The sequence below is a fragment of the Myxocyprinus asiaticus genome, chromosome 23 (assembly GCF_019703515.2).
Source record: "Myxocyprinus asiaticus isolate MX2 ecotype Aquarium Trade chromosome 23, UBuf_Myxa_2, whole genome shotgun sequence".
Taxonomy (NCBI): domain Eukaryota; kingdom Metazoa; phylum Chordata; class Actinopteri; order Cypriniformes; family Catostomidae; genus Myxocyprinus; species Myxocyprinus asiaticus.
Window position 1 is genome coordinate 35,406,691 of NC_059366.1, and position 26,997 is coordinate 35,433,687.

Consider the following 26,997-nt stretch of genomic DNA (forward strand, 5'->3'; position numbering starts at 1 on the left):
TTCATCCTTCTTTTTCTCTTACACGTACCTTTACATTCCAATAGGACACATTACAATCTATATATATATACAGTATATCTTTATAAATCTTGTGTTTTAAAAGTAAACTGGGCTTATAAATAATTAAAGACTACAATGCTGTCAATACAAAATAAAAATTATACTACGGCCCAAAATCAATGGCACATGCACCCATCTTTCTGCTCTCTTTTTTTTTTTTTTGCTGCTTTTCTTTCATTCTTTCCTTTCACTTACATTTTTTCCCCATTTCATTTTATACTGCTCTTATTTTCTTGCATACACAAATGCCAGGTGGGCTTCCTTTGTAAAATTCAACCACAGAGTTTAGTTGGTCACCACAAACTGTAATTGCCTTCTCATGGTGGAAATTATCCCTGCTTACTGCATCATTGTGATTCTTACAGCGCTTCCTAATGGACAATAGTGACAACAGACAAGTTTTGATCAACTGGAAGGTAACATGTCTTCTGCCTAGGACTGAGGACACATAAATAAAATATGAATATTTATCATTCCATGAATATCTATAATACCAAGCCCAAATACCAGTGACATTTAAATACCACTGGCAATCCCATGATGAATGGGAATCATTTACACTAAACCAGTGTACAAAAAGTGCAATATGCATATCTGTACATAGACTTTTTTGGTATTTTTTCAAAACTGCAAAATTGCTTAACTTTATAAAAAAAAAAAACACAGCTAAATAGTTTGGTCTTGACACCCAAAGCCTGGTTTTGTTTGCGAAAAAGCAAAAAATCAAGAATGAATGAATCAATCAATTAATCAATCATTAACTGACTCATTTACTGTGCCCTCAGAGGTCTCTGTCTGTACTTCCTGTCCTGCAGTTTGTACAGTCTCTGTTTGCACATTTCCAGTCTCAGCTATAAACTCGGCCTCTGCACAGTTCTGTGCGACACTCTCAACCTTTGCTTTGGGTTTCTTAGCAACAGGAGGAGGAACTTTGTTCATCATCTTGTTTGAATCACTATTTAACTTAGCCAAATCAGAGACAGAAGCTAGCTCTGCCACCAGAGTCTTACTCAGGTCAGCCTGAACCATTGAGGATGATGATGTCTCTATTACAACCTTCTTTGTATTTTTGGAGAAAATAAAGCTGGCTGTAGATGCAGGAGTGGAGGGTGCAGTGCTGCCACCTACGGCTGGGGGAGGGGAGTACAGACCAAAGCATTTGACTTGGCTGTCTTTTGAAGACATAGCTGCAGCCTTTAGACGAATAGCGTCCTGGAGACGCATGGAGGGGTTAGTTGGCGTCGAAACTAAGGGAGGTGCAGGAGAGACAGCAGAAAGATTAGAAGTGGGTGTTTGTGTTTTTGGTTCATTAACATCTGACTTCAATGGTATTTCAATAGTGTCTGAATTATCAGGGGTTTTGTTGGGTTCTTGTGCATCAGATTGAATCTTTGGCTCACTGATGACTGACTGGTCCTTTGATTCCATTGTCCTTAGCAGGGTTGCAGGTTCAGATGCCATAGGTTGGATTTGTTCAACAAGGGTATTGGGTTTTACCTCTGGTTCAGCAGAGAGCTGTTTAGTTGTTGGTTCAACAGGAGCTGGCTTGTTATTTGGATCAGTGAGTGTACATGTAGCTAATGAGCATGTTGGCTCAAGGCTTGTGATTTGCATTTTCTGAACAATGTTAACTGATTGAGTCTTTGGTTCAGTTAATTCTTGCTGAGTGTTTGACGCAATGGTTGGATTTTGGGGTGGGGACAGAGCTTCAGTTTTTGGCTCTGTGCTAGACAGAGCTTCCACATCAGGGGGCAGTGATGTGATAATCAAAGATCGTCTGATTGGTTTTGGAGGTGCATCTTGACTAACACCTGATTTTTGTTTGGGGGGTGAAGGTTTCTCAGGATCTACAGCCTGGCTCTGACTGGACTTAACTGACCTAAGACGAACCGTCTGTAGGAGAGACTGGGTGACCACGGGACCAGATGTCTCCTCCTTGGCCATAGTGGGACTGCTTGGCTGTTTTGCCTCTTTATCTGTCGTAGTTAGTCTGGCCTTTATCTTGACATCAGTGGGCAGTGGAGGTGGTCGTGGAACATTCAGTTGATGACCAGAAGTCAGAGCTGATGTTAAGCTCTGTTTTGGAGGTTGGGCTTCTGGTGGAGAGGGTGGGATTTCCTGTGGTGCAGGAAGTGATGCTGACTGTGTTGGTGAAGGGGGGACTTCTTGTGGTGGTGGAGTTGGAACATTTAGTGATAGTGGGATGTCTTGTGGAGATGGTGGAGGTGGAACTTCTTCTGGTGGTGGAGTTGGACCTTGTTGTGGTGGTGGTAGAGGTGGAACTTCTTGCGGTGGTTGTTGTGGAACTTCTTGTGGTGGTGGTTGTGGAAATTCTTGCGGTGGTGGAAGTGGAACATCTGGTGGCAACTGAGGTATTGTCTGTAAAGTCTTTGGTGAAAATGGAGGGGGTGGTGGAGGGAAGCTAGTCTCATTTTGCACAGCAACAGAAGTTGCAAAAGCTGGGCCTACTGGAGGGGCGGGAGCAGGAAACAGAGGCGGCGGAGGAATCCAAGAAGTCAGGTGCTTTATGGCTTTGACAGCTGGTACAGGGACTGAAGGAACAGTATCTGGAGGTGGTTTTGCTTGGCTTGTATTTGGTATTGGTGGATGATGATCTGGGGGAGGTGATGGAGAAGGGGAGAGGACAAAGGCTGTGGTTAACGTTTCAACTTTGCTTTTTAGCTGTACTGGATGCAGCATAGATGGTACTTTTACTTCATTATGTGCATTCACTGAGGCCCTATGCTCTGGTTCATCTACAATTTTAAGACCTCTCTTTTTGGCCCAGTGTTCATAATTAACAGGTCCAGGCCCACACAGCAGTTCAAAAGTGTGCTGGTTATGAGCCCAGGTCTCTGGAGGGGGCGCTGGGGGAGCCAGTACTTTGGGATGGGCTGGAATGTCAAACAGAGACCTGAGAGTCCTTGCAACTGAGGAGGGAGTGTTGCCATTATTTAAACCTTTTGCAGACAAAAGGGAATCCTTCTGCTGAGCAAGCTTACTGGTTCCATTTGTGAATGAATAGGGTGAGCTGACAGAAGACATTTGTAAGTCATTTCTCATCTTAAGCTTTGCTGGCATGTTTTTTTTGCTGTCTGTGCTGGCTATTTGGATCTCCTTTGATGGGAGAATTGTGTTGCCATTCAATTTATGTGTGCCAGCCTTCAATTTAGAGTCAGTGGATTTGGACTCATCTGCACCTATTGAACTTTCTCCATTGATAGGATATGGTGCGGAAATGACACCAGAGTTTGATGATCCATCCAGAGTGCTGACATCACCCAAGTAAGGACCCTTCGATCTGCTCTGTTTCCTGTTGTGTAATGAGTATGACCTGCTGGGTGGAGCTGGAGGTCTCTTGCTTCTTTTCATTACCGACAGACTATGTGAGAAAGCCCCAGCAGAGCCTGTCTTTTTGCTGTCCTCCTCATCTGTAGTGTCCCCATACACACGAGTTGCTTTGAAGGCTACATAGGAGCCGTGGCCCGAAATGTTTAGTTTGGCTGCTCTATCTGTGTTTTCAACCTCACGTCCTCTGCTGGCCACACGGGGAGTGCTACTGCTGGAGAGGGTGGAGGATTCTGACACTAACGTTTCTGAGGATCCTGAATGGCTCCAGCCAGAGCAGTTTGAGCGGACTGTGGAACAATTTGAAGAGACTCTGGAAGAAGCTCTGGAGGAAGCTCTGGAGGAAGCTCTGGAGGAAGCTCGTGTGGATGCTGGACTGGCTGACACCAGGCTGCTTTTACTGATAGTTCGGACACTGCTACGACTACGATTGCGACTGAGTTCCACAACGTCCACAGATGGGGGAAGTACAGCATTTGGAATAATTTTAGACAAGTATGTGGCCTGAGGTGAGATGGACATCACTGCACTGGATGAATTTTCTGATGAGTTTCCTGATGTGGTTAACCAAGGAAGAGCTAGTGGGCCTACTCCGGGCCTGTCCGGATCTGTAGGGTGGTTCATTAGCCACTGGAATGTGATGTCATCTTTGGGTTTGACCAGTATGGGGAGCTCTGCTTCCTGAAGATGGCCTTGTACATTGTATTGTTCAGAGCTGGTGGATCCACCATCCACAGTGGAAATGATGGTGGGTAGGTTAACACCTCCATTGGACAGCTGATCATCAAGAGATTGGGTGGTAATCCATGCTGCCCGGTCTAACCCTTTAGATATAAAACACAAAAAAACTTGAATAAGTAAACAGAACACTGTTCTGTATGTAATTACTGTGCACCATATATGCCAAACATACAATCAAAATAGCATACAGATCAGCTAGTAATGCTGTGTCATATGTCGTTGGAAATGTCTAAAAGAGTAGAAGAAATATATAGCGAGTAAAGGCCATGTATTTGTACAGTATGTGAGAGCTGAGTTACATACAAGTTATATCTTCCTCACTTCTTTTGTTTGATCACTAATCTTTATTGATTAAATTATTAATGGCAAATAATTGACAATTAATTGTTAACAACCCCACTTTCCAGTAAACAAAACAGAACATTAAATGATGATGTGTAGTACACTGTAAAAGATGAATGCAGTAAATTTTACCCAGTTCTCTCTGGATGTGTCGTGGAATTCCCACAAGAGTTCTAACATGTTTCCTACGAGATTTGGGCTTCTCTTGAGTTTTATCCGGCTTCAAAGGACTGAAAGTTGAGGCTAGAGAAAGGAAACCGTAAAACAATAATGTTGCTTTGAAACTGTATTTCAGATATTGATTTGTGAATGTAGCACTTTATGGGGACATATCCATTCCCAGGCCAAATTGAAGTAAGAATAAACATCACTAATAATGAATGTATCTCTGTGTGTGAAGAGCCACCTTGACGTCTGAGTCCAGAGCGTGCTGAACGTGTGGAGATAGAGGAGCATGTCGAAACAGTGTCGCCAGCTGTGCTCTCAGACTCAAAACCTCTCAGCTCACTGAAACTCATGCTGTCTTCAGTCTGAGCTGTTACTGTTGACTGCAAATTAATAATCTTTCATTAGCAATATATTGCACTTGTGGAACTGATTAATTTTTTTAGATGTTAAAATGTTACTCCTATCTCAGCTTAATATGCAGAGACAACAATGTCGTGATGGGAGAAAGGTGCCATCCATTGTTCCAGGTAGGCTACTCTGCCTCGCAGGCTACATTTGGTTAGGATTAGGGCGGGAGAGGGGTTAGGGCATCTGCTGCCTGCCAGGAACAAACGTGGCACCTTTGTACAATGGGCACTGTAAGTCAGTCATTTGAACATTGATTTCCCGAAATGTGTTTACATTTGCTCTTTGGTGCTATTATCGTAACTTTGGCTTAACCAATGGCGTTAGTTTAGAGGGGGGCTTTATGTTTGACCAGCCAATGGAAGATGGGGAAGACGTTATTATTTGAGCAAAAAGAACTAAATACATTTGTATTAGGATCTGAAGGTTGATCAATTCCAATGAGGAATACTTACAATCATACTCTGGTCATCAGGGTAGTCTATCCCATTCTTATCATCTGAAACAAACAACACATCAGCCTTTAACCAACAAAATAAGCTATGAAAACTGAAATAATGTAATATGATATTGAATGTTGTATGCTGAAGACATATGCTTGCGTTAATTCAAGCACAGAGGGTCTTTGATTTTTCTTTTATTTAGAAATTCCCTCAATTCAAAGATTTCGGGGCAGAGGCGTGTTGTGTTTCTACTGCAGACTCTGGTTTGGAGTTAGCGCTCTTACCCTCCTGCTGGAGCAGTTTCAAGCCCTGCTGGGCCTCTGTATGCAGGTCCAACAGATGCTTAGGTCGATTCCCCTCCACAAACACATTTTCCTGGAACTCCTGGAGGGAAACAGAGCCCACTACTTCGTCTTTATGGCCTACAGAGAGAAATAAAGAGAAAGGTTTTTAATATCTAACAGATTCACAGATCGCTGACAAATACTGTACACTGCATAGGATTTTCCTAATGTACATGGCTTGAAACCATCAATATTTTAAAAGTATAGAAACATGCATGCTCCCAAACTGTCTTGAACAATATAGTGACTGATCAACTGTTTTGACCTCAGGCAGCTTAGCTTCAGTAACAACTAATGCTAAGTCTAGACCTTCAGTGCGATTCATGCCATTAAGAAAACACAGTTTCACAATGAAGAAGACACCGTAAGCCTAACATACATTATGTGGCAGTCAACTAATAATACCAATTGACTATGTTAAAAACACGTCCACGCACGAAAGCCAGAACCAAGGAGGTCTAATACGAAGAAAAAGCTAATATTTGCGATTTAAATGTTGCTTACAATAAATTTTGTTTCGTCAGGGTACACGATTACTTTTCAAAACTTGAACCGACACTGACTGCTCAAGCAGCCTAATTCACACTTAGAAAACTCCTGATGTTGCTATAACAATGCAAAAAGCACTTACCAATTTGCTTGAAGTGAAAATCAGCCCTCCTTTCCTGTTTAATCAATCGCACGATCATGCAGAACATCTCAGGTTTTTAAATCCATAAGGATCTCTTTATCAACGGCAATAACAGCAGAGATGACAGCCGACTCGTCAGCAAGATCTCGCGCTCTTCGTTTTCAAATTATGTACATCACTTAAAGCATGATTGCGTCATTCAGGGCCAGCTAGAAGGCCTGAACTGGGACATATCCTAAAGACCACACCCACCAAGAACTAATAAATCAATCTGATTGGCTGACGAATCTAACTTTAGATGCCTATGTACTGCAGTGTTGAGGGATTCTGTGGAAATTCTGAAGGCCTGACGGGGTGGAGCTCAGACTCACACGCTGCTTCAGCTAAGGGGCATGGCTTCGGGCATGTAATTTGTGAAACAGTTGTCACACTTGCTTGTAAGCATTGAGGGATAAATTCTGATTCGTTAAACTTTTTGTTTTTTGCTATTCATTTGTAGATGAATTAGGAGTGGAAAATGATTGAAAATACATAGGCAAAAAGGTCAATGAGAATGAAAGGATTAAAAAATATTTATTTATTAGGCATGTTACGCCAGCAGAGAAGGCTTTACTGGCCCTGAGAAATCGCCACTGCATTTCACCACTATTGAGATTGACAGCTCTGTAACCTGGTTATGTTGTTAACCACACAGTTAGCCTACACTCTAAATATGCAAAATACTATGCTTAAATGAACCATGTTGCCTGACGTCCTGCTAATGTACTCTTAGTGATTAAAAACTGTCTGCAGGTCAAGAACAACATACTATGACTATCCACAGTACATCAATTATTTTCCTCAATTTCCTAGAGATGACAAGACATTTTGTATTTTTATAAATTCTAAACAGGATTAAAAATTCAAGTTGTTTGAGATTTACTGCACTGAGGTCCTCCCAGAATTAAACAAATGCAAACCAAACGTTTGCCGAACAAAGTTTTAAAACAGTCACAAATTGAATGCTTTTCTCTGAGACATGGTTCAACTTTTGCATGTAATGACTGATATTGGAGACAGTTTTAGACATTACATTTTTAGTTTAAATAAAATGAACACAAGTACACATGCACAAAAATCTTAAATGTACTTCAAAGGCTTCAGATCCCCCAAAACTTTTACATTTGATGATTCTCAAATTGGCTACTTTAAAACTCTTCAAGGCATACAGACAGCTATTGTAAAAGACAGGTTTCGACAGTCATATCTGATATTAAGTTAATTTTGCCAACTTTGTCCAAACTTACCTTTTGTTTTAAAGATGAACAGTAGAGAACAGACATTTTGATTCAGCAAGAGCACCATGTTTGCATTACCACAGTAAAAGAGTTAAGAAAATGTTTTAATCCTTTTTAAATAGTCTTTGCTGCGGTGTCAGCACACACAAATGTTTGAGTGTAGAGTTCCACAAATACAATTATGAGAGCTTAAGTAATCCTGATCCACATAAATATCTGTCCATCTGATAACACATAAATGTCCACTGTTTGTATTGATTTTATTGTATGAATAGCTGGTGTCTCTACAGATAACCACACTAAAGGACAATGACCAATCACCAACCAAAGGGGTGACAGTCTTTTCCATACCAGCTTAATTCCACTTCTCATGGTTGGCGCACACGCACACACGTGCTTCTCATACTGATTTTGCCACTTCATACACACCAGAGCAAAATTACACCCCCCTCGTTCTACAATTTATTATTTATTTTGACACAGCATTATATCTAATGGAGAACCGATGCCAGAATTCATTTTAAAGGTAAAGTGTTAAATTTCTGCGCTACTCATCACACCCTTTCGCACTCACTGATTCCATATAAACAAATAGGCCATACTAAATAAAAGGTAATAAAAGTTTAACTTCGTAATAAACAAGACCACTATAACAAACACACCAGACAGAAAGCGCTGAAGAGGAATCGGCTCGTCCGATAACATCACCGGATTGAACAACAGCTGGTGTGAGGGGGATCTAGCACAAGAGGTAGGAGAGTTCTTGGTAACTAGTAAGTGTAATGATACATATTCCAAGTATTTACGAATTTATCTGAAGCTCGGCAGTAATGAGCTAACTTGTATGGCAATACCAGAGTGTAGCTCACCTGTCGAGGAGCTACATGGCAAGAATCAAACCCCAAAAATTCCCTCAAAGTTCTCCACTTTGTAAATGTTCACTCTGGTTTTACTCCGTTCTCTGTCTCCTTTTCTTTTAGCAAGTCTTCGAATTTTGGAAAAGCCAAGTTTAGTTTCCTCTGTAACACGTCTGCCATGGATGTTCGTATTCTCCCAGTTGAACAGTTTACTACAAGTAGCCACGCCCCAAACTCACGCTACAGGTTTAGATAGAAAGAGAAGTGTGGAGCTGAGTAGGCTGCTCAGAATATAAACATCAATGTTTTGATAGTGCCTGGGAGGTTCAGTGTTTACACTTTTGGGGGAGGTAAACCCATGAATGGCTTACTTATAGTTATCAGTGAACAATAAACTGGAATATTAGAATGTAATTTGACATCATAAAAGTTACACACTTCACCTTTAAGGATAATTCTGCCTTTTCTGCCCAAAGCCATGCATTTACATTTCCTTTTAATCGTTTAGGAGAGACTTTAAGTCGAAGCAACTAAATGTAAGCAATGTATCATACAGAGGCAAACAATATTAGCAGTACTGCAATATTGAATCGTACAGAGAATCAGAGCTGCAGTGTGATGGTTGAAAAGGTTACTGAATTCATGGTTTTTTTTTTTTTTTTTTTAAAGGAAATGCCTTATTATTATGTATCAATTAAGTACTCATGGAGGTTTGGACATTATGCCTAAAATCTCCTTTTGTGTTTCACTAAAGAAGAAAAAATAATCTGCAAAATTACATGGGGATGAGTAAATTATGACAAAACATTTTTAATTTTGGGGTTATCTATTCTGTAAAACATTTACATTTTGGGGTGATCTATTCTTTTAAGACCGTTTTCCACCTGTATACTTACTATTGCCACAATAGGGAGTTCAAGAGCAAGGGAACTGTGAGGTCACCAGTATGTTTAAGGTGAATAAAACTTGTTGCTCTACCTGAGAACAAAGGCAGCTTTCAGTGTTTCAACTCAGTCAATGCACAAGCATGTCATTTATGTCTATTTTTTATTTTTATTTTTCTCCCCAATTTGGAATGGCCAATTCCCAATGCGCTCTAAGTCCTCATGTTGGCATAGTGACTCGCCTCAACGCGGGTGCCGGAGGATGAATCTCAGTTGCCTCCGCGTCTGAGACTGTCAATCCGCGCATCTTATCACGTGGCTTGTTGAGCGCGTTACCGCGGAGACGTAGCGCGTGTGGAAGCTTCACGCTATTCTCCGTGGTATCCACGCACAACTCACCACGCGCCCCACCGAGAGCGAGAACCACATTATAGCGATCACGAGGAGGTTACCCCATGTGACTCTACCCTCCCTAGCAACCAGGCCCATTTGGTTGCTTAGGAGACCTGGCTGGAGTCACTCAGCACACCCTGGATTTGAACTCGCATCTCCAGGGGTGGTAGTCAGCGTCAATACTCGCTGAGCTACCCAGGCCCCCCATTTTGTCTTTATATTGATTTCATCAAATGCCAAATGTAATTTTTAAAATTATTATTATTATTATTATTTTTAAATCTTTGCAGATATCCTCAAACAGTCTAGATCCAACATAATGGCCTTACCCTTCCCACACTTTAATGCTGGACTGAACTGATTTCCAGTTGATCCCTGGTCCATGATGACTACAGTGGAATGCTATGAACCGACCCTAGTCCATCTCAATGCATCTCCAAACCAGGCCTGACACGTTCTACAGCCAGAAAGCTCAGCCCACTCATATATCACACGTGACTGCCCTTCCTGATCCAGCTTCATTAATCATGACAAGAGACAAACACTAATGAGCCCTACAATCATATTTTGAAGTTTTGTGTGATACTTTTTGATAAATTAACTTCTTAAAGCTGAGATGTGTAATTTCTGCGCATCTAGCATCACTAAACGGAATCTGCTTTTCAAAACTCCAGAAAACTCCTCCCGTCATCCATTGGTTGAACAAACAGAAAGCCCCATCCCAAACTTACACCATTGGTTGAGCCAACGTGTCTGACAAATGGCTTACGACACAACTTTTAACATAGAAAAATGATCCACATCAACTTAGACGCAGGCTTTGTAAACACATAAGTAAATATGACCAACCCATTCTGCTCTGTTATCACAGTGCAAATTCCTCCATGAACTTAAAGATAAAGAACCACAGAAATAACAACAAAAGTGAAAGAGTGATGGCAAGAGGAATGCTTTCTGGACATTCATAACACATTGCAAGATTTAAGCCCTTAGTATCTGGTGTCTCGCTAGTGATGTCTTTAGATGGAGACAGTCAAGCTGCAGATAAAATGTACTTAGAAACATTTTTGGACAATTTAAATAGCTAAACGACCACAGAGGTCATCTGTTCAGCCCTGAGAAAAAAAAAACCCACAGTATAATACAGCAATAAACTGCGAGAGGCTGTACATTCTTTGGCATGACACAAATGCACAAATGCTCTTACAGTGTGAGACTTAAATCTTGTGATTTTATCATTTTTAATTATTAAAGGGGTTGCATGCAGAATCAATTCAATAGGAATTTTCCTTCACTTAAAACTTCCTCCAAAGTCCAAAAATACAATTTACTGCAACTAAGCTGCAAAAACATCTAATTCCGAAATCTTTGCAGTTCTGAAGTCAGTGCATTATTTATACCGTATTAATACAGAATGTGCAGTCACAGGTGAATGTTTATCAACAATTTACAACAGTTTTGAATGTGGCTTATCCAGTTAAAATTTAGGGTGGGAACTATCCGTTTTATAAAACTGCACTAGTGACATGAATCCAAAATTAAAGCTCTGTAGTCTAAAAGTAAATACTCATTCTGGATGTGTGTGTGTGCGTGCATGTAAGTATATGGAGTACTGTGTTGATGATTACATATAATCTGTAGCATCGCTATTTTTCATTCATTTTCCAGTATTCTCAGAAATTCAGAAACATTCATAAATCTTGATAATATTCTGAGAAGTCCATATAACCCACAAAGAATGAGAGCTCAGAATGAGAAAGATTGAGACATGCCTGGACTTGCTGAGGGCAGATGTCAGAGCAGCTGCAAGGAGTCTCAAACAGCACAGAGTCTCTGAGCAGCTTTAACTTTATAATCTTACTAAATCTAAACCTCATTTGTTGCTGTTCTTGCTGCTCTTTTTAAAAGCAAAATCACTGTCAATGAAAACACTAAAAGAAAATTACACTTGTTCTATGTGGGTGACTAAATAATTATAGAATTTTAATCTATTCCTTTAAAAGAGAAAGAGAGAGCACGAGGAACAAAATGTGCTAGAATGAATGACAGATATTAGTAATATAAACAAACTGTGTAGTTCTCACTGGCAGCTGGATGCTCCCACAGGCAATGTGTGTGCTGGAGCTCAGGACTGCTCCGTTCTGACAGTGGCTGCTGTGCTGAGTTTGAACAGCAGGGGGAACAACTGCCTCCTAAAGCTTCATGTCATATAAAAGGCCTCCAAACAAATCAGAGTATGTTTTCAATGTCTCCAAGGCCAGAATTGGGACAATATTTAGCCCTGTTTCATGCATCTTAAATCTGCAGCATGTCGACATAGTGTAGCTGCATGTTGAACTTTCACACCAACAGGGTATCTGCTTCATAACAGAATGTCGGCTCTGTACCGACAAGTCATTTTTGGGTTACAAGTTAAGTATTTGGTTATCAGAAGGGGATGTTTATGAACAATTACAAGCTTGATCATCATTAAACCTAATTTACATAAGGAAGGGGAACCACTTTTCCATCCAAATGTTTAATCATTTAAGAACCCAAATTGTATGCTATAAAATGCTAAATCATTTGGGTTCAGTAAGTCAGACTTACTGCATATAAAGTGGTGGGTATTTGGGTGCTTGTCTATGACCTGTACCAACTTGCAACAGTTGCCTGATAGTTGCATCAAACCTGATACTTTTGTCAAAAGAGTAGTTCACTCCATTATTTTCTATTGCTATACAGTAGTCTATATTGCAAAAACTGTATAGCATTGTGAAGCGTGAATATGGCTGGGCAATATATCAAATATTAATCGTGATAAATTTGCTAACGATGTAAAATTTACCAATATCGTGAATATTCAGATGATTTTAATGTGATTTTGTTTGCACATTAAGTTTCATAAAGAGCGCATCAGTAGACTAATTTCACGATCCTTCAGGGCTGCGCAATAAATCAAAATAACATTAAAATTGCGACTCGGTCATATGTGATTATCAATCCACAAAAGGCTGCGATTTAAAGACAGATAAACATGGTCTGTGTGCGTTTCAGAATAAACCAGTGATGTGCTGATCTGCGTGCATTCGCACAATTCAAAACAATAGTCACCACTACAAGTTATTATACAAATCTACAAGCGCAGAGTAACAAAAAAAGGAGGAGATTACAGCTTTCAGGAAATGCGGAACATTGTGAACTGTTAAATACACGTAGCCTTTTCTGTGTCATAATAAAAGCTACTTGTGAAGTTGAAGTAAATACAACAGCATTTTGGTGTCAAAATAAAAGCCTCAGGTGAAGTAAACAAGACAGAAATATACTGCTTTTGTATAACGCAAATCTAATAATCATAATAATAATAATAATTCAGCATTATATTATAAAAATAAAACTGACATGTCCCACAGTAATAATTTTGTATTATGCACAAACTCATCCCCATGTAATTTTGCAGATTATTTTTTCTTCTTCAGTGAAACACAAAACGAGATTTTAGGCATAATGTCCAAACTTCCATGAGTACTTAATTGATACATAAAAATAAGGCATTTCCTTTTTAAAAAAAAAAAAAAAAAAAAAACATGAATTCAGTAACCTGTCTAAATGGCTGCCTGACCTATGAACGGAGAACAGAGGCTAACTCCCGGTTGGACATTACCGGGTGTATTGGAGAGTTAGTGAGCAAGTTAGCCGTGTACTACCGTGGATAGCGGCCATAACATTACAGCTTGTAATTATATAATTATATAAGACTCTTGAGATCGACCATTTTGTTTCACAGTTTTAGGTAAAAGCCAGCCCACAGCTGAATAGTAAACCCTTCCCAAAACAATAACATTACATAGCAAGTTAGCCGAGCACTACCGTGGACATATTGCAGACTTTAAATGACCGTTTGTAAAAATAAATCCATCTCCACACTTGATCACTATTCATGATAGTAAGAATGACAAACAATCTGCATAATTCTATAAAATTGTAGGTAAAAGTGGGCCCGCAGCCGATTAGCAAAACTATTTCAACACAATAACATTAGCTAGTAGGTTAGCAGAGGCCTACAGCTGTGCACTGGGTGTACACCGTAGCTACAATACAAAACTCCGCATTTGAACTCTCGGTAGCAGATAAATCCACAAATAATCAAGCCTACTTACAGACTGTGATCCTGAAGCGCCAGACTGTCCCAACAAAGTGGGAACTGCACCATCTTTCAGGAGTAACCGTCTTGAAAATCAGGCATTAGTTGTGATTGTACTGCTGAGGAATAGTGGTAAAATAATTTTTAACCACTGATTCTTCAATTCGTCTGCCTTTGGAAGTCCAAATAAAGAGGTTTTGCTTTTGCAGTGAAGAAAACACTGTCTTCTCGACATAGCGACAACATTAACCCAAATCATCCTGGCCTCGGCTATAACTACGTTTGTTTGAGGGCGGGCCAAAGTAGCCCTTAGGCGGGCATTATGCAAATGTGTTACATATTAACGTAAATACTTTACGGAAGAAATGGCTGGACTACAATCCAGGCGTTTCTTGTAGTTCATGAGCAGTGTTGTCTGTTGGAGAGAATAACCTTTTGCGTGGATGTGCTTTGTAACTTTGCAGACCTTTTACATGCACAAACAGCTATATTACACACTAAAGAAAGGTAAAATCCCCAAAAGCATAATAGGGCCTCTTTAAATACAGAATCTACACTGATTTTCTCCTGAGCTATATAGAACACTGATATATAAAGTTGTGCTCAAAAGTTTGCATACCCTGGCAGAAATTGTGAAATTTTGGCATTGATTTTGAAAATAAAAAAAAACAGTACTGACTGGCATTATCAAGGCTTTGGATATCTTTTTATATCCTTTTCCATCTTTATAAAGTTCCATTACCTTGTTACGCAGGTCTTTCGACAGTTCTTTTCTGCTCCCCTTGGCTCAGTATCTAGCCTGCTCAGTGCATCCACATGAGAGCTAACAAACTCATTGACTATTTATACATAGACACTAATTGCAATTTAAAAAGCCACAGGTGTGGGAAATTAACCTTTAATTGCCATTTAAACCTGTGTGTGTCACCTTGTGTGTCTGTAACAAGGCCAAAAATTAAGGGAATGTAAACTTTTGATCAGGGCAATTTGGGTGATTTCTGTTACCATTATGATTTAAAAAGGAGCCAAACAACTATGTGATAATAAATGGCTTCATATGATCACTATCCTTAAATAAAAGACAGTTTTTTTTTTTTTTTTTGCATGATCAGTCATATATATATATATATATATATATATATATATATATATATATATATACACACACACACACACACACACACACACACACACACGTATATAACTGGATTGCTCATGACGTCATATCAGTGAAGCCACTGCGCCACCATATTGCTATGCCCAAACATTCCAATTTCCTTATTGATGTAACAGAAAATCATCTAATTTCAGCAAGTAAACATTAGTCAATCACAGATTTTATATAAGAGAAATCTGCATATACATCCCTACAACACAAACGTCATACACATGTAATTATTTATTTATTTATTTAAAGTCTGGAATTTTTCCTGTTTCTTGAAAGTCCAAGTGAGTTATGTGTATCTATATCAAACACTATCCACCTCTTACAAACTTCATCAGTGAACAGATCAGCTGAATGTAAACAAGTTCACTGAAACTGAGGTAAGATACAAACAGACAGTTTCAGACTTATTTATTGTGATCATTGAAGTGTTTGTTCAGAGTTACTTGATATGTTTTTATCGAAAAGTGCCTTGTTCTTGCGGTCACTTGAATAAGAGCGCGCTCTCTATCTATCACACGCACAGCACCCGAGGGAGACACGCAAAGTTGGTTCAAATTAAACTAATACACTAAATTTAAATGGCAAACAATCATGTATTTATGACATGTATCCATGTATGACTACAGAGAGCACATCACTATGAAAACAAGCAAATCCTGGGCATTCAAGGCAATTCAGATATCCCGGTTTGACTTTTTTAAAGTCCCATTCAGGGGTGTCACTCTAAACAAGCAGATATTAGAGCTTGTTTAGACAAGCTTGTGGACAGTATTGCCGCTGCCATTGGTGATCGTTATGCTGCACTGATAAACTGAACAACGGGGCAGGTGAATGCTCTGACATCGCGATTGGCATATATCTTCTCCCTCATAACGAATATTATTCATAACTAGTTCATTAAACATTAAACATGATTGTTCACTAGAGGGCGAAATGCAACTGTTGTATCTGGAAATCAGAGACAGTGAAATGGGGGTATTTTCGCCTGTCAGTCACTGACGGTCTATGAGAGTTTGGGCATACTAAGATGGCCGCTCGAACACTTCTGGTGGCTTCAACTCCTGCTGGCAGTTTAACGTTGCTTCAGCGATCCAGTTATATATATATTTATCAGTGATAAAGAATTCGGAGTGGTGCCAGCAAGTCTAAGTTTCTTGTGTCTGGCAAATCTCAACTGCCTAAAGAACAGAGGTGAATGGGGGGAGAAGCACAACAACCCCTCTCCTCTTTCATAAGACTGATAAGACCATTTGCTGAAGAAACTTCCCCATGGTTGCCATGGGAATTACAGAACACAGGCATTCTGTTGTTCTTCAATATAACCAGCTCTCTACACTAATCATGAGAAATGTTTCTGGCTTACCACATCACAGCTTAATACATGAACATTTGACATGGACTTTGGACTTTTCTTATTTCACTACTATCCAAAACTACAGCCGTGTTTAGGATTTTACCAGACTGACAAATGCATCTTATGCAGATGATAACCCTGAGAAGTATGTTTCTCATAACGTGTAATGTATTATCCATGTTTAAAACTAACAAACTAATTAGTAAGAAATTTTATCATGCATTATAACTGAATTATAACTGTAATTTAATAAGAAAGTGTAAGTGCTTGGTATGTAATTGATTGTATATTCTGGTCATTTCCAGTCATAATTTTCTTATGAAATTCATGACTAAAATGTTCACATTTTGAGTGGGAAACTGACAAACCTTAGAACAAAGGCCATAAATTAATTATCTTGAAAGCCGCCTCTGATTGGCTTAGAGCCTCTTTGGGGTGTGAACAAATCGAAGGGGTTAAAAGACCAGCCTGGACAACCCCTCTCTCTCTCTCTCTCTACGGCCTTCACACACTTTGACCTCTGTCCCAGGAAGTCCCGAATTCTCCCTGGCGGAAGTCCTCGCCTCCGGGGCTCTACCTGGTCATTCCATCTCCCATCCATCGAACCAAACAAAGGCCCTCTGCAACTGAACCAAGCCAAAAGACTTCAAAAGGACTTGAAGAACTCCACACGCTAAACAACGCACGCAACGCAAGTACAGACCTCCAGACTTTCGCTGAAATCTTGTGCTTTCTTTAATATAATCTGAGTAACCCAATCTCAAATCATGGCATACTAAATGAAGTATTGATGGTTCAAGGCAAGTTCTATAGACTCCATAAAGTAAATTTTTCTGTTACAGGTAATTTTCCATTAATCTTCTGTCAAAGCTTACTTACCAACCCGTGTTTATGGTTGTTTGTCTATGTGTTAGTTTAGTTGTTTGTTAGTTTATTTGTATGTTTTAGTTTAGTTAATAAAGTCTTGTTTGTATTCAAAGAGAAGTTGACTGTGTATTTGATTAAATTATATTGGTTCCTTGAAATCTGCTGATCCTAAGATACATGCTCATAAACAGTATTTCAATCTATTTGTGATAACCATTTTCAATGGCAATGAAAGTAGCATTACTGTAAGAATTAATTGTATGTTCCGATCAACTTATCGCTGGCCGAAGACTTTGATCGGAATGTAAACACTGATTCTTTAAATATTCCCCAAATCAATCGAATTTCTTTTAATCATGCATTCCACACAACCTGCTTTTCAGTTTTTTATGATTTTTAGTAAGGAAACAGAAAAGCTTCTCCCTGCCGCACCTATTTCATTTAACAGTTATGTTATATTTGCTACTTTGGTGCAACTACAAGGATCCTAACAAAGGTATATTCACTATGGCAAGAAGCAGAAATACATCAATAATATAACATTATGTCAACAAAGTGAAATATTTGCTAAAAGAATCCTTCCATCCTTCAGCTAGTATCACAGTGAACACTGTGAGCTGCAGACATGCATTAAATCCAGTTGGGAAAGCTGTGTGTGTCCATATTGCCAATCCTGTACTACAGCTTTTATCTTTCATTCTATACTTGGCAACTCTCCAACATTAATTTCTCTAAAGTAAAAATTATTTCTCCCGCATTTATGCTCATAATTTGATAATATTTTATTTGGCCTTAATGGATCATAGTTGTCACAGTTACCCTAGTGACCACTAGGGTTGCAACGGTATGAGATTTTCATGGTACGATAACCGTCTTAGAAAATATCACGGTATTACACAATTATTATTATCAGTTACAATGACCCTTTTTTGGTTGAACAAACGTTTTATTATAATTGAAACAATTTTTTTTTAATGGAAGTATGTGTAAAAAAAGTCTCCCTTTTGAAAATAAATAAAATAAAATAGAATAAATAAGAAAGCTAAAAGATTATAATAAACCTAATTATAAACATGATTAAAAAAATTGCATGTAACTAAAACATGTTATATAACTAAAGCATGTTAGTTTACATGTTAGCATAGCATGTTAAATTAACTACTAAATGAAAAATAACATCAGCTGTGTGAGCTTTTAAAGTAATGTCCTATGATTATTAACAATTAACATATACTGCAGGTGCGCAACAGCGCAGCCAGACTGCTCCTGTCTGTACCTTTAACTCAGTGGTTCTCAACTGGTTTTGCTTCAGGACCCAGATTTTACATTGGAAATCAAGTGGCGACCCACCATAGTAAAAACGTAACCTGTATTTAATGTATCCTGGGTCGCATTTCCTTTTATCTTGCATAGTTTTGATCATGGTTTAAGTATAAGAGCATGCATCAAGTGACATTATTTTTGTTGTTGATGTAAACAACAAAAGCGACAGGATGTTTTCTCTCCCCCCTTTTACAAAATGAAGAGCATATTTACTTACATGAGCCCATTATTATCCCATTTGTTTCCTAATTTCAAACATAATTCAAACAGAACATACATATTACACAGGAGGAAAGGCTCCTCATTACCATGGTTAGGTCAGTGTAGCTAGTCTTAAATAACAGTAATAATAATAACAAATTATAGTATTTATAAAAAAATAAATACTAACTACAACTGCCACTATTGATATAAAAATGAAGTCTAATAGATTCTACCTTTAGATTATTTCATATGAAACTATAACATTTTGTCAAAATATAACAGTTACTTTTACTCATTTAAAATCGGGAAACAATTTTGTAAAAGGTGATGATGTGTAATGAAAAAAAAAAAAATTAGCGCATAGCACAGTGTTGCTCTTTTCCTCCTCAGTGCTGTTTGGCATGTCAGGGCTGCCGTCTGTTTGAGAGGTTCGACTTGACTTCCTCCGTAATGCTTTAAACTAGAAAAGTCTCACTAGAATTCAAATGGGTCACATCAGTTTTGAGGTCTGCACTCCGCAATATCGAGAGAAGCCCGGCTGTTGCAAACGCGCGACATAGAGAAGAGTAGATTATGATCGCAAGCTGGTTCTGTTACACTCGTGCGAAAGTGCAGATAAGAAGCCTTTAGCTGATTGCGAGATAATCATTAAATCTGCCTCGGCAGTCCAAAATAGGCTATCAATTGGGCGGCCGCCGAAATATCTTGAATGGGAGAACCATGGCATTGTTCTTTCCCTGCTGTCCACGACCCAGTCCGAACAGACCTGCGACCCACCAGTTGAGAAACACTGCTTTAACTCACACACACACTCACTTATGTCAGACCCCCTCGCTTCTCTCGGACATTTTCTTTGCTTCATGTTTGTGTGTGGCGCAAGTTGACGAGTCTGACAGACAGTCGAGGAGGAAAGGAGATGCGCACGCGCAGGTGAGATTCTTCGTCCGGTTGCATTTTTTTTCTCAATACTGTAGATAAGCAAATGTACATGGTATGAAAACCATCAATTTTCATACTGTGGTATACCGCGAAACCGGTATACCGCTGCAACCCTAGCGACCACTAGAGGTCGCCATGTATGTTTATTGTTTCCCTGCCTGTCTTGTGTGTTGATTATGGGTTTTGTAGTTCATCATTGTCTTTTGTTTCATTGGTTCTTGCGATTATTAGTCCCAGGTGTTACCTGTTTCCTTGTTTACCACTTATGTATTTAATGCCTTGGTTTTCTTGTGTTCTTTGTCAGTTGTTTTCCATTTATGGATGTAAAGGTTTGTTCTATTTTTGTGTTTGAGTTTCTTTATGTTTATCTGAGTTTTTATTAAAAAGCCTGAATCTGGAGGCCTGGGTAGCTCAGCGAGTAAAGATGCTGACTACCACCCCTGGAGTTGCAAATTCGAATTCTGAGCATGCTGAGTGAGTCCAGCTAGGTCTCCTAAGCAACCAAATTGGCCTAGTTGCTAGGGAGGGTACAGTCACATGGGGTAACCTCCTCGTGGTCGCTATAATGTCTGGTTCTCGCTCTCGGTGGGGCACATGGTGAGTTGTGCGTGGATGCCGCAGAGAATAGCGTGAAGCCTCCATACGTGCTACGTCTCCACGGTAACGCGCTCAACAAGCCACGTGATAAGCGGAGGCAACTGAGATTCGTCCTCCGCCACCCGGATTGAGGAGAGTCACTACGCCACCACGAGTGCTTAGAGAGCATTGGGAATTGGGCATTCCAAATTGGGAAGAAAATGGGAGAAAATAAAAGCCTGTATCTAGATCCTTTTTCTCTTCCCTCATTCCTGCAACCGTTACAGAACAACTGACCAATGCCATGGATCTAGCAGTTTTAAAACTCTTATCTCTTCGACAGGGAACTATTTCCATTGAGGAGTATGTGGAGTCGTTTGGTGTGCTTACCAACATGCTAAATTGGGGAGACACTGTGTTTAAGGACATCTTCCATTTTGGCGTCAACGAGCCCATCAAGTCAGGGTTGCCAGGAAGCAGTTTTAACTATACTTTGGAACAGTATTTAGATTATGCCTTCCTGCTAAATTCCTCCCCCTACACAGTGGGGTACTGCTCCAGTCCCCATGTGGCTCTCGAGATTCTCTCCTTCTAGATTCCCATTACAGAGATCCCAGTGGTCCCAGCTTCACTGGTCTCAACTTCAGTGAGCCCCAACGCGGTGGTACAGCTGACCATGCCTGCCACGGTCAACGAGCCAGCGCCCACGCATGCCACGGTCAACGAGCAAGCGCCTAAAGCCTCGTCCGTCCCAGAGCAAGCACCTAAAGCCTCTTCCATCCCAGTGCCAGCATCCTCGGCCACAGAGGCCGTTCACATATTAGTGCCACCGGCCGTCCGGAAGAGGAGGAGAAGGGCTCCTGCTCCTGTCGCTGGCAGTGTTCATGGCCACAGAGGCCGTTACACTGTCACTGCCAACGCCCACAGAGGCCGTTCCCCAGTCGCTTCCAGCACTCCTGACCATGGTGGCCATCGACGAGCCTGTCCAGTTCCATGAGGCTGTCCAGTCCCTCAAGTCTTCTATGCTCCCTAGTGCCTTGCTCTCAGAATCCCCAGCAGCTCTGAACTCTGAGCCCTCCGAGCCTTCCACCTCATGCGGCTCTGCCTGATCTGCTCTGGTCTCCTGGCCCTCCTTCTGATCTGCTCTGGTCTCCTGGCCGTCCGCATGATTTGCCCTGGCCTCCTTGGTCTCCTGATCATCTGCCTGATCTGCCCTGGCCTGCTTGGTCTCCTGGTTCACGTCAATCTTCGGACTCCCCATTCACTCCACCTTGACCGCCTGGTCCGTTTTGCCCTCTCGTTTCCCCTGTGCTTTCTTGGACTGCCGGTAAATTTTTCAGCTTTTGGATGAACCCATTGATTCTCAATGTGATAATGCACAATATAGGCTTTCTAAGGAAAAATAACACTGAAGTACACAAGTGTACATTGTGTTTAGCAGCGTGGTGCTTCGCGATAAATCGCTCAAATTTTAAAAATGGCATATTGGATGAAACTAGAGACTAATCTTTAGACTTAAACAGGTTCCAATGTAAAAACGTAATTAGGTTTCTTACCAGATGTAGTTTTGTTGGCGTTTCTCCCAAAGACAAACTCCGCTGTGTTTGGCGCCATGTTGTTTTGTCACATGACTCTGTACGCTGAAAGTTTAAACCCTTACTGACAACCCAGAGTCTTCTGAACTGAGATCAGTCAGTTTAATTGAATTTAAATTATGCGTTGTGTTTAGCTATGCCAAAATACAACATCCACACATGTACGTGTGGTCACACAAGGTTAAACAGCTAACATTACTCTAATAGTAGAAAAAAGATTCAAGTTAAAAAAAAATTGGCTATGGTACAATAATAATATAAATACGTCATACTTAAATACTTAATTTTGCCAACAACATGTCGTCTTTATAATTTCAAACTTACCAGTATTCTATGCTTTTTTCCCCACAGAGTATAAATGGGTCTTCATAGATGAAAAAATATATACTGTAGCTGTCTTGATTCATATTTTAGGAAGGGGGTCTCTCACAAGGGGATCATTTTTGAGGGTCCTTGGCATCAAGAAGTTTAAAAAGCCCTGCTATAGAAGGCTTAGGCTTTTAGAGCCAAAAATATTTTAGATTTAAAAAAGCATTATTAAAGGTCACTCTGAATCTAATACATATCTGGTATGGGTTCTAATCACAAAGAAATTAACCATACATAGAACCAGTTTCCCAACTTTACACCTTTTCATTGTGTCAAAATCTCCAGGGCAAACTCAGGAAGGTATGGAATTCTGCACAAACACACCCATGCATTACAATAAACACACACATATACTACTATCAGTCTTTGTCTCAAAAACTCACAGACACTGTGTTCAGAAAGGGTGTTAAGGAATGACTGGCATTTCTCATGAGGTGTAGAAAAATACAGTCAGACAAAAATTCATGACTGTGGTTAACCCTTGGCAAGTGTGTAACTTCCAACAGGAGATGTCAAAAACACTGGAAAAAGCTGTATGTGTGTGTGTCAGTGGAACAGCAGAACATTTTATGGGAAGCAGGTTTAACGTAACAGTTCTTTGTTCGAACTGAACTGGCAACATCCCACAGGAAGTTTTCACGTCACAAGGTCTGGGATACAGGATACAAAACACAATATTACGTGAGTTTGTTCTCAATAACTATGACCTTTTTATTTGTGGAGCAAGCATCACTATTGCTATAATTAAACTTCAATGTGTAACTTGTCCTGCACCGTTGGTGCAACAGACATAAAAGATACCTCAAATCTTGCAACTTGTTGAGGAGTGTGTGCTATTACTTTTCAAAGCAATCAGACTTGCAGTTTCCACCTGGTGGAGGATAAAAAACTAGCAAAAACATCTAACAGACACGCACTGGAGGAGGAAACCAACCAGTAAATTATTACGTAAATTATTAGCCACTAAAAAAAGATAACGATTCCAATACCGGAGGTGCCAGATCTGGTTCGGGCTTGTTCCAGAACAAAATAAGCCCTGGACCCGAGTAATATCTAGAGACCAGAATATAATAGAATTCAGTGTGGGCATTTTTGATCTGGCCCAGTAATCAACCACCCAGAACACCCTAGAAACCACATAGCAACACCCTAGCAACCACCTTAAACATCTTAGCATTATGGCTGCAAGTTTTGCACTGGGAAGCACCACTCACATTTTCTTTATAAAATGTTAAAAAAAATCTTGTTGTTATCATTCAGCTCACAAGACACACAAGTCCAGACCGAACTTAGCAATATACTCAGACAAACTAATCAATTTATCAATACTCTTACTAAGACTAAACATCATCTGTCTCCAAATCAGAGGGAGTAGCACTAGATAATATTATCAAATTACCAAACACACTAAGATCTTCTTTGAAGTGATGCATTCTCACATCACACACTCAAAGCATGAGATGATGAAATAACCATGCTAGGTTACGAAAGGCTGCATGCATTCCTTTGGCGTACTTGGAACAGCTCTGATTTTCTTTTAAAGCGAAGTCTGCATGCAACACAGGATTAAGACCAGTGTTTCCTTCCACTGGGGCAAACAGTTGCACTAGTTTTGCAAGTGGTATTTCAGAAATGACATACTGGTGTTGCAGAAATTACACACTTCACCTTTAATTAAAATACCATTAAATTATGTTACCAAAATCAGGACAAAGACAACTGAGAGGTGTCTAAATAATCCCTCCTTCTGCTATGTACTGCATTTCCTCAAAGTCTTGAGCAGCAGGTAGCAACCACTCCCTCGGGAGCATCACATAAAAGCTGTTTATATTTTGTGGTTATACAATATATAGATCATTATGAAGGCTGCGGTCTTTTCTGTCAACCCAGTTTGTGCTTCAGTGAGTTCACGCTTCAATAAATGTGTGGAGTTGACGTGTGGTCTCACAAAGGTCTCTCTGCTATTACAGATCATGTGGAACCTTCACATTCATCCGCTAATTCAATTCACAAAGCAATTAAAATACACTAACCCAAAACTAGAAACAATTCACATGGATCCAGTCCTGGTTCTAATCTTAAACTACACCACAAATGTATTGTTACAAATGGAAGGAAACAGACACACACCTTTACATAAACTCTTGAGACTCAACAAAGCACTTAGTGACCTTGGCAGTGGGAAATTTTATCTTCCTGACATGTTTGGATTCATGACTTGGTGATAAACTTTAGGTAAACATGTCAAAAGTTACTCTCAGCACACACATACAAGAATACATGGTGTTTAGGAGACATAAATCAAGAAGGTTAAGGGTCATTTGATGTGTAAGCCATCTTTGGCTCAATACACATTTATATTGCTACCAAAGCCAACAGCTCTAAACAGCACTGCTTGTGTAACCTGTTAGTAAAGAAGGTGATGGACAAGTTCTGAAAACAAATAGTTGAAAATAAATTATTTTTCCTGATTGTAATGGGATTGATCTACTAATTACTCTGAAGTAAATATATTAATTGCTATTTCACTTAAGAATTAATTTTAAAAAAAACAACACATTTTCTCACAATTCACATGAAAACTCAGGTCACGTTCCATCATTGTGCATGAATCTCTCATTATTTTACTATAATATCTTTGTAAAATATTTGTAATATTTCAAAACAATGCAATTTTTTCATTCGGCAAAAGTATGTCCTAACAACGAGCAAGCATTAAAATGGTAGTTTCACTATTAAACATTATATAGTATTGTACCTAAATAAAAGGGAGTGCTAATATTTTGATTGAAACAATATTCACTGTTGGAAAGTAAATGTAATGTAAAAGTAACTATATTTAATTAGCACTAGCTGTAGATGTGCTTATTCAAACTGATGTCATTGCCCACACCTCTACATTCATTCCCAACACGTACAGGGCGCAAGATCCCTTTCAAAAACCAAGCTGCACTTCCCTTGTCTTTATTTTCCTTGAGAAACATACAGGACATTATTCTTATCAATTGTATGCTTTCAAAACCAGTTTACAGTATGATTAATGCAAAACATAACAGTCTTCCTTGATAAGGAAAAGACGTAGGCCCACCAGTAAACAAAAACACGAAATCAGAAGAATGTGAGCCATCTAAAGTATATTAGAAATCTCTGTTATTAGAAAACTTGCATAACTCTCTTATATAAAAACATGTCCAGGTCAAATTTTTTAAATCAAGAGACATTATTTTTGCATGAAAAAAATGACATGTACAGCATTTGTAGGACCCTTAAAGGAACAGTTCATGCAAAAATGGATGAATAAAAAAATAAATAAAAAAAAAGCATTTACTCAGCCTTATAGCCTCTCAAACCTGTATGACTTTCTTTCTTCTGCGGAATACAAACAATGATGATTTGATGGAGATACTGTATGAGGTGTTTTTGTCTGTATAATGCAAGTCAATAGGGTTGAACACACTCAAGCTCCTAAAAAAAAGACACAAAGACAGCATAAAGGTAATCCATTAAACTCAAGTGGTTTAATCCAAGTCTTCTAAAGAGATACGATTGGTTTTGGGTGAGAAACGGATTAAAATGTAACTCCAGTCTCCCTGGCGCAATCATAATTTGAAGCTTGATTACATTTTCTTACACTTGACGCATGTGCAGAGCGCTGTACACACACGCTGTGTGTATACTCTATTTTCTAAAGTATTACCTGTGTTAAGTTTAGATTTTGGTACAACAAATCTACAGGTGATTCAGATGCGAACTGGTCTCAATGTATCTCTGTGTGTGTACACTTGCTATACACGCTCTTTGTGCAGGCATCAATCGTGAGGAAGCGGAACAGAGCTTCAAATCATGATCGCCAAGGAGACTGCAGATGGCAAGATTTATAGTGGAAAAGGAGCTGCATTTTGGTCCAATTCTCACATAAAACTGATTGTATTGCATCTGAAGACGTGGATTAAACCACTCGAGTATGGATTACCTTTATAATGACATCTTTTTTGGAGCTCGAAAGTGTTGGACACCATTGATTGAACACCTCATATCTCCGTCAAAAATACTTTTTTGTCTGAGTTCTGCAAAAGAAAGAAAGTCATGAGTTTGAAACGGCATAAAGGTGAGTAAATGATGAGAGAATTATAATTTTTGGGTTAACTATTCCTTTAAGATTTCTTTGCATTGTGCCGTAATTATCATGACTCACACCGACACAACATTTTACTTTTAAGGTTTTTGTTTTTCCTACAATTCTAGTCTGATTCTCATTATTGTACAGTATACATTTTTTACTGTATAACCTCCACATCACTGACAGGTTTTTGGTGATTGACCCCTTCAGGTTTTTCCAAAAGTATTACCTGTGTTAAGTGTAGATTTTGGTAACTCTACAGGTGATCCAGGTGCGAGCAGGTCTCCACGTTTTACTGTCGTGTGTCGGCGAGTTTTCCTGCGCTGGCTCTTTAACCACTTGAACGCGCGGCTGAAGGATCCAGCCCGTCGCCTGCCACGTTTGCCCCTGCCCCCTGCCGCTCAGTGAACACCTGCAGCATATCTGGAGGAATCAGGTCCCCCACAGACTCACGACCAGATGACAT

General features: G+C 39.6%; 1 protein-coding gene across 1 annotated transcript; it reads right to left on the reverse strand.

The window, feature by feature from the left end:
* LOC127413881 (uncharacterized protein KIAA1522-like) lies at positions 1–26,997 on the reverse strand. The gene is given in 7 exon segments (XM_051651427.1): positions 1–4,232; positions 4,624–4,734; positions 4,898–5,039; positions 5,520–5,563; positions 5,792–5,929; positions 26,761–26,925; positions 26,928–26,997. Coding segments are annotated over 7 exon segments (4,092 nt in total). The 3' UTR covers positions 1–810.